This window comes from Anolis sagrei, chromosome 10, assembly GCF_037176765.1.
Source record: "Anolis sagrei isolate rAnoSag1 chromosome 10, rAnoSag1.mat, whole genome shotgun sequence".
Lineage (NCBI taxonomy): Eukaryota > Metazoa > Chordata > Lepidosauria > Squamata > Dactyloidae > Anolis > Anolis sagrei.
Window position 1 is genome coordinate 34,750,333 of NC_090030.1, and position 12,924 is coordinate 34,763,256.

Below are 12,924 nucleotides of genomic sequence, written 5' to 3' on the forward strand. Positions count from 1 at the left end.
CCAAAGTGGAGTATCTTACATTTGCCACTGTTGAACTTCATTTTGTTAGTTTTGGCCCATCATCTCTCTCATCTGTCAAGATCGTTTTGAATTCTGCTCCTGTCCTCTGGAGTATTGGCTCTCCCTCCCAATTTGGTGTCGTCTGCAAACTTGATGATCCTGCCTTCTAGCCCTTCATCTAAGTCATGAATTAAGATGCTGAACAGGACCGGGCCCAGGACAGAACCCTGCTGATGGCACTCCACTCGTCACTTCTTTCCAGGATGAAGAGGAAGCCTTGGGGAGAATCACCCTCTGGGTTCGTCCATTTAACCAATTCCAGATCCACCTCACCGTAGTTTTGCCTCGCCCACATTGGACTAGTTTCCTTGCCAGAAGGTCGTGGGGGACCTTGTCAAAGAAGGCCTTCCTGAAATCCAGACACGCTCCATCCACGGCATTCCCCACATCTACCCAGCTTGTAACTCTATCGAAAAAAGAGATCAGATTAGTCTGGCATGACTTGTTTTTGATAAATCCATGTTGACTATTAGCGATGACCGCATTTGTTTCTAGGTGTTTGCAGACCACTTCCTTGACCATCTTTTCCAGAATCTTGGAATCAGTAAAAGAGTTTTCTACTTCAAACAATGGCTATCTTGCAACCGCATGTCTGCAGAAGCGATTTGACCTCCTTTTTAATGGGCTGCTCGGAGAGAGAGATGTCATCCATCTTTTATGCTGAGCTGGAAAGAGCCAATGCTGAAATAATGTTATTTCTCTTCCAGCCTGTTTTGGTTCTCTCTCTTTTTTAATTTCTCAGATTCATTGCAAATTACATGTGCGGACAATGTGTGTAAATAAATCATGGAGTCCATTATCGAAATCAGCGGCGTATTTATTTCACAAAGGCGCTCTTTGGGTCTTGGAGGGGGAACGTTCCCAAACACAAAAGTTCTAAAAGCATGAGATTTAAGCAAACGCAGCCGAGCAGAAGGGATTTGTAAATTGTTTATTCCTTTGATTCCCCTTCTTCTTAAAATCCCAAGACAAAACCACCGCAACAAGAACACACTTCAGAAGAGAAATCCTCATAAAACTTGACTCAACAGAAGCTTTCCAGCTTCAAAACAATGCATTTCAAAAAAAATAATACAAAGGTGGGGGAAAATACTATTGCGTTATATTCTGAAATAACTTGATTCTCCTTAAATTGCCCAGAGGTTGTACAAGATGGTTTTGTTAAAAAAAAGAGCTCTTGAGTAATACGTACAAGCAATACAAAAAATGAGCAACTGGAATTAATAAAAGTAAACAGGTTGCATATAGTTGAAAAAGAAAAAGACTTCCCTTGACTCCACGGTCTTGAATAACTACAGACCAATCTCAAACCACTCTTTTTTGGGCAAGGTGTTGGAGCGGGTGATCGCTACTCAGCTCCAGGGCTTCCTGGATGACATCAACTACCTGGATCAGTCACAGTGTGGCTTCAGGCCTGGCCACGGCACCGAGACAGCCTTGGTCGCCTTGGTGGATGACCTCCGCAGGGAGCTGGACAGGGGGAGTGTGACCCTGTTGGTTCTCTTGGACATCTCAGTGGCTTTCGATACCATCGATCATGGTATCCTTCTGGGACGACTCTCCGGGATGGGCCTTGGAGGCTCGGCTCTGTCATGGTTCCGGTCCTTCCTGGAAGGTCGATCCCAGATGGTGAAGCTGGGAGACGCCTGCTCGGACCCCTGGTGTAAAAGAATATACGAGGGAATTACAGGTGATGAGAGAGAATGGTGTGTGTGTAATGGTAGGTTTGCTGCCACCACCCCAAAATTAAAGTTTGAGGAATTGTCTTGTTGTTGTACTTGAGGTAAAATGTCCCTATACACTGGCTCTTCTTTTTGGCTCCCTTTTTGTGTCACTGAACTGTAGAGATGGGGAGGATTACTGGATCTAACCTTATATGATGAAACAAGGCTGAGGCAGATTAACAGTAAACTAGAGAACAGGTTTATTGAAGTATTTGAAGCAAACAACTGACTACTGAGAGGTACATAAGCGTAGTTTGTTTCTGAAGCACAGACTTATTAAGCAAATGGTTTCTTTCGAAGGAGTAACTTTTCCTTAACATGAGCTACTTTCCTCACACTATCCTGTCATATGTAACAGTGTGTTTCTTTGGCCAGCCGCCCCTGGCTGCCTTCTAGAGTAGCTAGGTTTCCTCTAGACTACTCTGACCTTTAGGGAAATAAACCCACTTATATTCTGTCCTATACAAGTAAACAAGCCTTCACTTTGACTGCCCTAGTCAAACTACACAGAAGCACTTGCTCTTAATTCTTCCCTAACAGTCTAATTCCTAGCTCACTAAGAAACTCTCTTCTCTCTGTCTGAAATCCTAATCTTTTCTCTGCTAGATCAAATCCTTCTCTCTCTCTTCTGTCAGAAATGACAGCCTATTTACACTCTCCCTCAATTCCTCCCCTTGGGGTCTGAACCAATCAGGAGTTAGGTAACTCCTCCCCTTGCCTCTCTGCCTATACCATCATGTTCGCCATCCTGAGCTGCCTTCCCAACATGGAGGCCAGCTCACCGACTTCCAGGTTGCGGCCTAGCAAATGTACGAGTTCATGACACCTGGCCTTTGATCTGTGGGGTCCCACAAGGCTCCATTCTGTCTCCCATGCTTTTTAACATCTACATAAAACCACTGGGAGAGGTCATCCGGAGTTTTGGAGTTGGGTGCCACCTCTACGCAGATGACACACAACTCTACTACTCTTTTCCACCTAATTCCAAGGAAGCCCCTCGAGTGCTAGACGAGTGCCTGACCGCTGTGGCTGTCTGGATGAGGAGGAACAAGCTGAAGATCAATCCCGACAAGACAGAGGTCCTCCTGGTCGATCGTATAGGGTGGCAACCTGTGCTGGACGGGGTTGCACTCCCCCTGATGTCACAGGTCCGCAGTCTGGGTGTCCTCCTGGATTCTTCACTTACGCTTGAGACTCAGGCGTCAATGGTGACCGGGAGGGCCTTTGCACAACTAAGACCCGTGCGCCAACTGCGACCATACCTCGGGAAGGTGGATCTGGCCAGGTTGGTCCACACCTTAGTCACCTCTAGACTGGACTACTGCAATCCACTCTATGTGGGGCTGCCCTTGAAAATGGCCCGGAAATTTCAGATGGTCCAACAGGCGGCAGCCAGGTTGTTAACTGGTTCTCCTTACAGGGAGCGGTCAACCCCCTCCTGTTCAAGGAGCTCCACTGGCTGCCGTTCATCTACCAGACCCAATTCAAGGTGCAGGTTCTTACCTTCAAAGCCCTGAACAGTTTGGGACCCGCCTACCTGCGTGATCGCATCTCTGTATACGAACCAACACAATGTCTTCGTTCATCTGGAGAGACCCTGCTCTCGATCCCACCAGCATCACAGGCGCGATTGGTGGGGATGAGAGAGAGGGCCTTTTCGGTGGTGGCCCCTCGACTCTGGAACTCACTCCCTAAGGAGATCAGGCATGCCCCAACTCTGGCAGTCCTCAGGAGGAGCTTGAAGACGTCATTGTTCCAGTGTGCCTTCCCGGAATAATGATCCCGTAGCACTTTGTCCTCCACAAACGCCACTATCAAGTTTTCATCCACGCCTCAACACTATTCCAATTTTAAATTTTTACATTTGGCCTTCCCACAGTTTTAACTGTATGTTGTCTTATTCATAATGTTATATGTTTATCGTTTATGTTTTATTTTAATTGCTTGTATTGTTGTTAATATGGCTTGTATTGTTGTGTTTGGGCTCGGCCTCATGTAAGCCGCACCGAGTCTTAGAGAGATGGGCCAAAACTAACAAAATGAAGTTCAACAGTGACAAATGCAAGATACTCCACTTAGGCAGAAAAAATGAAATGCAAAGATACAGAATGGGGAACAATGCCTGGCTCGAGAGCAGTACGTGTGAAAAAGATCTTGGAGTCCTCGTGGACAACAAGTTAAACATGAGCCAGAAATGTGACGTGGCGGCAAAAAAAGCCAATGGGATTTTGGCCTGCATCAAGAGGAGCCTAGTGTCTAGATCTAAGGAAGTAATGCTACCCCTCTATTCTGCTTTGGTTACACCACACCTGGAATATTGTGTCCAAGCGAGATATTGACAAGCTGGAATGTGTCCAGAGGAGGGCGACTAAAATGATCAAAGGTCTGGAGAACAAGCCCTATGAGGAGCGGCTTAGGGAACTGGGCATATTTAGCCTGAAGAAGAGAAGGCTGAGAGGAGATATGATAGCCATGGATAAATATGTGAGAGGAAGCCACAGGGAGGAGGAGGGAGCAAGCTTGTTTTCTGCTTCCTTGGAGACTAGGACGCAAGGGAACAATGGCTTCAAACTACAAGAGAGGAGATTCCATCTGAACATGAGGAAGAACTTCCTGACTGTGAGAGCCGTTCAGCAGTGGAACTCTTTGCCCTGGAGGGAGTGTGGTGGAGGCTCCTTCTTTGGAAGCGTTTAAACAGAGGCTGGATGGCCATTTGTCAGGGGTGATTTGAATGCAACATTCCTGCTTCTTGGCAGAATGGGGTTGGACTGGATGACCCAGGAGGTCTCTTCCAACTCTAGGATTCTAGGATTTTAAGAACTTCCTGACTGTGAGAGCCGTTCAGCAGTGGAACTCTCTGCCCCAGAGTGTGGTGGAGGCTCCTTCTTTGGAAGCTTTTAAGCAGAGGCTGGATGGCCATCTGCCAGGGGTGATTTGAATGCAATATTCCTGCTTCTTGGCAGAATGGGGTTGGACTGGATGAAGGCCCATGAGGTCTCTTCCAACTCTTTGATTCTATGATTCTATGAGTCCCTTGGGGAGATGGTAGCGGGGTACAAATAAAGTATTATTATTATTATTATTATTATTATTATTATTATTATTATATAGTTTCTTATGGAAAAATAAAGAATATACTGCAAGGACTTTAAGATCGTCTGGAGAGGCCATGCTTCCCGGTGAACCATGTGAATGCAATTGTCTGCTGCGGATGTTTTTCAGTTTCCAGTCCTTCTTTGCGCTTCCCCTTTGCGTTTGTTTGGACGGCAGGGGGAGAAAGGCTCGACTGCCTGCATTTCCACTTCGACAATGGAAGGAAATAAAAGGAAATGCTTTCGAAAGACAACCAGTGCGGTTTAGAGTATAACAAGGCTATTCAGGTCTGGTAGAAGGTCAGTAGGTTTGCTCCTGCATAGATGACAGGGCTTAATAGAATCACAGATTTGGAAGAGACCCGATAGGTCATCTAGCCCAACCCCTTGCCATGCAAGAGAAGCACAATCATAGAATCCAAGAGTTGGAAGAGATTTCATGGGCCATTCAGCCCAACCCCATTCTGCCACAAAACAGGAAAATTGCATTCAAAGAATCATAGAATCATAGAATCAAAGAGTTGGGAGAGACCTCATGGGCCATCCAGTCCAACCCCATTCTGCCAAGAAGCAGGAATATTGCATTCAAAGCACCCCTGACAGATGGCCATCCAGCCTCTGCTTAAAAGCTTCCAAAGAAGGAGCCTCCACCACACTCCGGGGCAGAGAGTTCCACTGCTGAACGGCTCTCACAGTCAGGAAATTCTTCCTAATGTTCAGATGGAATCTCCTCTCTTGTAGTTTGAAGCCATTGTTCCGCGTCCTAGTCTCCAAGGAAGCAGAAAACAAGCTTGCTCCCTCCTCCCTGTGGCTTCCTCTCACATATTTATACATGGCTATCATATCTCCTCTCAGCCTTCTCTTCTTCAGGCTAAACATGCCCAGTTCCCTAAGCCGCTCCTCATAGGGCTTGTTCTCCAGACCCTTGATCATTTTAGTCGCCCTCCTCTGGACACATTCCAGCTTGTCAATATCTCTCTTGAATTGTGGTGCACAGAATTGGACACAATATTCCAGATGTGGTCTAACCAAAGCAGAATAGAGGGGTAGCATTACTTCCCTAGACCTAGACACTATGCTCCTCTTGATGCAGGTCAAAATCCCATTGGCTTTTTTTGCTGCCACATCACATTCCTGGCTCATGTTTAACTTGTTGTCCACGAGGACTCCAAGATCTTTTTCACACGTATTGCTCTCGAGCCAGGAATCTTCGTCCCCCATTCTGTATCTTTGCATTTCATTTTTCCTGCCAAAGTGGAGTCTCTTGCATTTGTCACTGTTGAACTTCATTTTGTTAGTTTTGGCCCATCTCTCTAATCTGTCAAGATCGTTTTGAATTCTGCTCCTGTCCTCTGGCACCCACAACAGATGGCCATCCAGCTTCTGTTTAAAAGCCTTCAAAGAAGGAGCCTCCACCACACTCCGGCAAGTTGTGGCAAGTTGTAGGTGGGATGGGGATCTCAAGTCAACTTGTCTGTCTCCTGAGGAATCTGTGTAAGGACCAAGTAGCAACAGTGAGAAGTCAGAACACACCACGGAACAACAGACTGGTTCAAGATTGGGAAAGGAATACAGAGAGTTGTCTACTCTCACCCAACCTATTCAACGTGTATGCAGAACATACTATGTGATGTGCGGGGCTTGACAAATGCAAGGCTGGGGTTAAAATTGATGGAAGAAACATTAACCACCCTAGATATGCAGATGACACCACTTTGATGGCCAAAAGTGAGGAGGAGCTGAGGAGCCTTCTCACCAAGGCCGTGGATGTAGCGTACCTGGATTCCAGGAAGGCCTTCTTTGACAAGGTCCCTCACGACCTTCTGGCAAGGAAACTAGTCCAATGTAGGCGAGGCAAAACTACGGTGAGGTGGATCTGGAATTGGTTACATGGACGAACCCAGAGGGTGATTCTCCCCAAGGCTTCCTCCTCTTCATCCTGGAAAGAAGTGATGAGCGGAGGGCCATCCGCAGGGTTCCCTCCTGGGCCCGGTCCTCTCCAGGATCTTCATTCATGACTTAGATGAAGGGCTAGAAGGCAGGATCATCAAGTTTGCAGACGGGACCAGATTGGGAGGGAGAGCCAATACTCCAGAGGACAGGAGCAGAATTCAAAGGGATCTTGACAGATGAGAGAGATGATGGGCCAAAACTAACAAAATGAAGTTCAACAGGGACAAATGCAAGAGACTCCACTTAGGCAGGAAACACGAAATGCAAAGAGACAGAATGGGGGACGATGATGCCTGGCTCGAGAGCAGGATGTGTGGAAAAGATCTTGGAGTCCTCGTGGACAACAAGTTAAACATGAGCCAGGAATGTGATGTGGCGGCAAAAAAAGCCAATGGGATTTTGTCCTGCATCAAGAGGAGCCTAGTGCCTAGATCTAGGGAAGTCATGCTCCCCATGCTGTATTCCGCTTTGGTTAGACTGCTTTACCTGGAATATTGTGTCCAATTCTGGGCACCACAATTCAAGAGAGATATTGGCAAGCTGGAATGTGTTCAGAGGAGGGTGACTAAAATGACCAAGGGTCTGGAGAACAAGCCCTATGAGGAGCGGTTTAAGGAGCTGGGCATGTTTAGCCTGAAGAAAAGGCTGAGAGGAGACATGATAGCCATGTATAAATATGTGAGAGGAAGTCACAGGGAGGAGGGAACAAGCTTGTTTGCTGCTTCCTTGGAGGACGCAATGGAACAATGGTTTCAAACTACAAGAGAGGAGATTCCATCTGAACATGAGGAATAACTTCCTGACTGTGAGAGCCGTTCGGCAGTGGAACTCTCTGCCCCGGAGTGTGGTGGAGGCTCCTTCTTTGGAGGCTTTTAAACAGAAGCTGGATGGCCATCTGTCAGGGGTGATTTGAATACAATATTCCTGCTTCTTGGCAGAATGGGGGTGGACTGGATGGCCCATGAGGTCTCTTCCAACTCTTTGATTCTAGGATTCTGTATTAAATGGTGGCAGCGGGTGGGATAGAAAAATAAAAGGTCCACCCTGCCACGTGAAAGAGCACATGTGTTTATGGGAGAATGAGCCCAATGTGATATTGGAAGCTCTCCAATACAAGGCTCCAAGCATGAGTTGCAACTCAATGAGGAATGTATCAGGGGCACAAATATCTTCATGTGCTGAATCTGGAGATATTCCGCTTTTGCACGCGTTCTACTTCGAGCCTCGACTATGCAAGTCGTACGGCAATTTGTATTTGATGAATTAAAAGCAGCGGCACAAAACACACAAAGAGGAAGTGTCTGCCGTCGGGAGTTTATAATGCTGCCTCTTTGCCTAATACATCTTTCTCACGAAGCAGCGATTAAACAAAAGGGACGGGCATTTGTCAGAAGAATATAAACCCATCAAGGGCTTCTTTCGGTGCAAAAACCCTGCTAATTGAATTCCAGAAAGCAATGGATTCTCCCAGTTCTGCTGTCACAACGAGGAATGTTAATCATACAGTCTAGTTTGGAATGGTGCAAGCCATGAGAAATTACACATTTATTGCAGCTGAATCCTCCATATGGGTGTGTGTCTATACAAAGGGTTTTTTATTTTATTTTCTGGGCTCGTTAATTAATTGAAGCAAGCCAGAAACCTCTGAACTGCTGACAAGAGATCTCTCAATGATGCTTCCGACATCCTATAACAGACAGTCCTATTAAACGTCCTAATAAACTAATTTATTGACCAGTGACAGGTGCATATATTAATTTGCAGAAGGAGTGCAGGGATGGCAATGGAATAATATCTGTTGTCCATCAATATCGGATCGTCTTTCCAGCAAAACAGCCGGGGAAACCAACGCAGCATTGCGTTCCAGGAAATTTTGGAGGTTCAATGAAGGTGCCAGCTTGTCTGGAAAGGCTCCGTGCCATACTGTAAAGCTTTCAATGCCTGGAAGGATTTGCAAACAATGGCCTCCCAGAAAGGAACAAGAACAGTCCAGGGAAGCAAAGTCGAGGGGAGTGACATCAGCCGAATCGGAATTGAAAACACATTTCTGTCTGGGAGAGAACTCATATCTGCAAGATCTGTAATCATTAAGAGAGGAAAGTGGGATAATGATGCTGGTATTTATTTATTTATTTATTTATTAGTAGGATAATATTGATGATGATTTATTTATTGTGTCATCAGCAACCAGATATTTGTATTGCATTTTTAACAAAAACAAACAAACAGACAGACAAAACACAGAATTTGCGAGTTTGGTAGTTGATTAAATGTCCTTTGACCAGTATCTGGCCCCTTGGAGTGCCTCTGGTGTTGCCACAAGAAGGTCCTCCCTTGTGCATGTGGCAGGGCTCAGGGTGCATTGCAGCAGGTGGTCAGTGGTTGGCTCTTCTCCGCACTCGCATGTCATGGATTCCACTTTGTGGCCCCATTTCTTGAGGTTGGCTCTGCATCTCGTGGTGCCAGAGCGCAGTCTGTTCAGCGCCTTCCAAGTCGCCCCGTCTTCTGTGTCTCTCCTTTGGTATCAGCCATGGATTGAAATTCTGGGTTTGAGCCTGCCACTTTTGGACTCTCGCTTGCTGAGGTGTTCCAGTGAGTGTCTCTGTAGATTGAACACTAACTGAGATCTCTGATGGTTATTATTATTATTATTATTATTATTATTATACTACATTTATACCCCACCATTCTCACCCCAGTGGGGGACTCAGGGCGGCTTACAGTCCATGGCACACAATGCCGCATTACACAGATTTATTTCTTTTATTTATTTATTTGACTTGTATACCGCCACTCCCAATTTGGCTCAGAGCGGTTTACAGCAGTAGATTAAAACAATACAATTAACTTTAAAATACAATAAAAACGAGAACAGACATAATCCCGAGTTATTCACCCATCGAAAGCTTGTCGGAAGAGAAAGGTTTTACAGGCTTTCCGAAAAGCAAGTAGGTCTCGGATGGTTCGAGTTTCAACCGGCAACGCATTCCATAAATAAGGGGCCATGCTCAAGAAGGCTCCATGCCTGGTAGATGACAAATGATAGGTCTGGATGTCAGGGACTGCAAGAAGATTGTGGTCTTCAGACCGGCGTAATCTCTGGGGTTGGTAGGGGGATAAGCGGGTCCTCAGGTACGCCGGCCCCAGACCATATAAGGCCTTAAAGGTTAGTACCAGCACCTTGAAAGTGACCTGGCACTCAATCGGAAGCCAGTGCAGCTGTTGGAGAATTGGGGTGATACGACACCTTGCCGACACCCCGGTGAGAAGACAAGCCGCCCCATTTTGCACCAGCTTCAGTTTCCAGAACACTGACAAAGGAAGGCCAATGTAGAGGGCGTTACAGTAGTCAAGCCTCGAGATGACCGTCGCCTGGATCACCGTAGCCAGGTCGTTCCTAGATAGGAAGGGAGCCAGTTGCCTAGCCTGACAGAGGTGGAAAAACAGCAGAGACCTGGGCCTCCATTGTGAGCAGCAGAGGGTCCAATAAGACACCAAGACTCTTTACAGAAGGTGACGGACGTAGTGTCTCGCCATCTAGGGTAGGCAGCTGGGTCTCCCTCCCACCCAAAGGATCCCCGTCTTCGCTGGGTTCACCCTCAACCTGCTGGCACGCAACCATCCAGTCACAGCCTCAAGGCACCGATGGAAACTATCGGGTACGGAGTCTGGCCGGCCCTCCATGTTCTCATGAATCTTGCTTTGCTGATCCCTATTGGATTATGCTTCAAGTGCTATGTTATCCTGATCTTTTGAAACATTGTCTTTGCTTTTAAGAACTTTTTATCTTTTATTTTTAATAAACCATAAAGACTACTGGCTGTGTGCAGTTTGGTGTTCTTCAGCAAGGCGATTCTACTCTGAGGTGCAACAAGAATGGAGGACGATGCCTGGCTCGAGAGCAGGATGTGTGGAAAAGATCTTGGTGTCCTCGTGGACAACAAGTTAAACATGAGCCAGGAATGTGATGTGGTGGCAAAAAAAGCCAATGGGATTTTGGCCTGCATCAATAGGAGTCTATAGTGTCTAGATCCAGGGAAGTCATGCTCCCCATGCTCTATTCCACTTTGGTGAAACCACTTTACCTGGAATATTGTGTCCAATTCTGGGCACCACAATTCAATGCAATATTCCTGCTTCTTGGCAGGGGGTTGGACTGGATGGCCCATGAGGTCTCTTCTAACTCTTTGATTCTATGATTCTATATTGACAAGCTGGAATGTGTCCAGAGGAGGGTGACTAAAATGATCCGGGGTCTGGAGAACAAGCCCTATGAGGAGCGGCTTAAGGAGCTGGGCATGTTTCGCCTTCAGCAGAGAAGGCTGAGAGGAGACATGATGATAGCCATGTATAAATATTAGGCCTGGGTAACAACGGAAAAATTTGTTTCTAAATTCGATTCGTTTTTTGGGGGTTTTTGCGTTTCGATATTTAAAAGAATTCCGATTTTTTTTAAAAAAAAGTTAGATATTTACGAAATTTCGTAAATGGTAAAAAAATTACAAAACAATAACGAAACAATAACGAATCGATTCGTTAATGGCGGCCGCGATCGCGCAATACGCTAAAAAAACTTCTGAAGCTTCCCTCTCCCTCTGTTGTTGACTGTTGGTGTGATATTATAATTTTTTTTCACTAATTAAACAAAAAACAACTATAAAACTTGCCCCAGACATGCGGAAATAATAACGAAACGACCTCAAACCGATAACGAAACGAATACATAACGAAATACGAAGCATTTACGAAACGAATTGAAAAATTCGTTTCGTTTTTAAGCTGCTCCAGAATGGTTCGTTATCGCTTCGTTAACAAAAAAAAATAACGAATTTTTAACGAATTACGAATTAACGAAATGAAACCGCCCAGCCCTAATAAATATGTGAGAGGAAGCCACAGGGAGGAGGAGGGAGCAAGCTTGTTTTCTGCTTCCCTGGAGACTAGGACGCAAGGGAACAATGGCTTCAAACTACAAGAGAGGAGATTCCATCTGAACATGAGGAAGAACTTCCTGACTGTGAGAGCCGTTCAGCAGTGGAACTCTCTGCCCCGGAGTGTGGTGGAGGCTCCTTCTTTGGAAGCTTTGAAACAGAGGCTGGATGGCCATCTGTCGGGGGTGATTTGAGTGCAATATTCCTGCTTCTTGGCAGAATGGGGTTGGACTGGATGGCCCAGGAGGTCTCTTCCAACTCTTGATTCTAGGATTCTAACAATTTCCTGGTCGTTTACTTTGTTCTTTATCCCTTTTCCAGGGTCGCCATGTGAAGACGGGGCAGCTCGCAGCCATCAAAGTTATGAACGTGACCGAGGTGAGCCAAGCAGACCGATTTGCCAGATATTATTGTATTCCAAATGTGTCTTATAATGAAAGAAGAAGTGGCCAACTTCTTGTAGCAAGCATATACAGTACCATAGAATCAGAAAGTAAAGGCAAAGTTTCCCCCTTGCCATTAAGTCTACTCATGTCCAACTCTTGGGGGTGGGGGTGTGCTCATCTCTATTTCTAAGCCAAAGAGCTGGTGTTGTCCATAGACACCTCCTAGGTCATGTGGCCGGCATGACTGCACAGAGCTGTATTATCTTTTCTATTGATCTACTCACATTTGCATGTTTTCGAACTGTTCGCTTAGCAGAAGCTGGTGCTAACAGAGGGAGCTCACCCCACTCCCCAGATTTGAACCGCTGACCTTTTGGTCAGCAAGTTCAGCAGCGGTTTAACCCGCTGCACCTCCTGGACTGTAATAATTCTTGACTCTATGTACATTCCAGTAAGTTTTGTGCCTCTTTCTAACATAGACACATCCTAGAAATGGACTATGGACATGCTTGATGGAGTTTCTAACGACAGAATTTGCCACTGGCTGTTATTGAAACAGAAATAGATTTTAATTAATTAATCTGATTTAATGTTTTAAATGTATGTAATTATTGGATTTTATTATGTACTAGCCGTCCCCTGCCACGCATTGCTGTGGCCCACTCTGGTGGTCTTGGGGGATCTATGTGGGAGGTTTGCCCCAATTCTATCGTTGGTGGGGTTCAGAATGCTCTTTGATTGTAGGTGAACTATAAATCCCAGCAACTACAACTCCCAA

General features: G+C 45.9%; 1 protein-coding gene across 1 annotated transcript in view; it reads left to right on the forward strand.

Moving 5' to 3' along the window:
- The window catches only part of NRK (Nik related kinase), a 197,083-nt gene that overhangs the window by 29,947 nt on the left and 154,212 nt on the right, over positions 1–12,924 (forward strand). Inside the window, exon 3 of the mRNA XM_067471688.1 lies at positions 12,082–12,138. Coding sequence (XP_067327789.1) covers positions 12,082–12,138 — 57 coding nt within the window. The remainder of the gene's footprint in view (positions 1–12,081; positions 12,139–12,924) is intronic.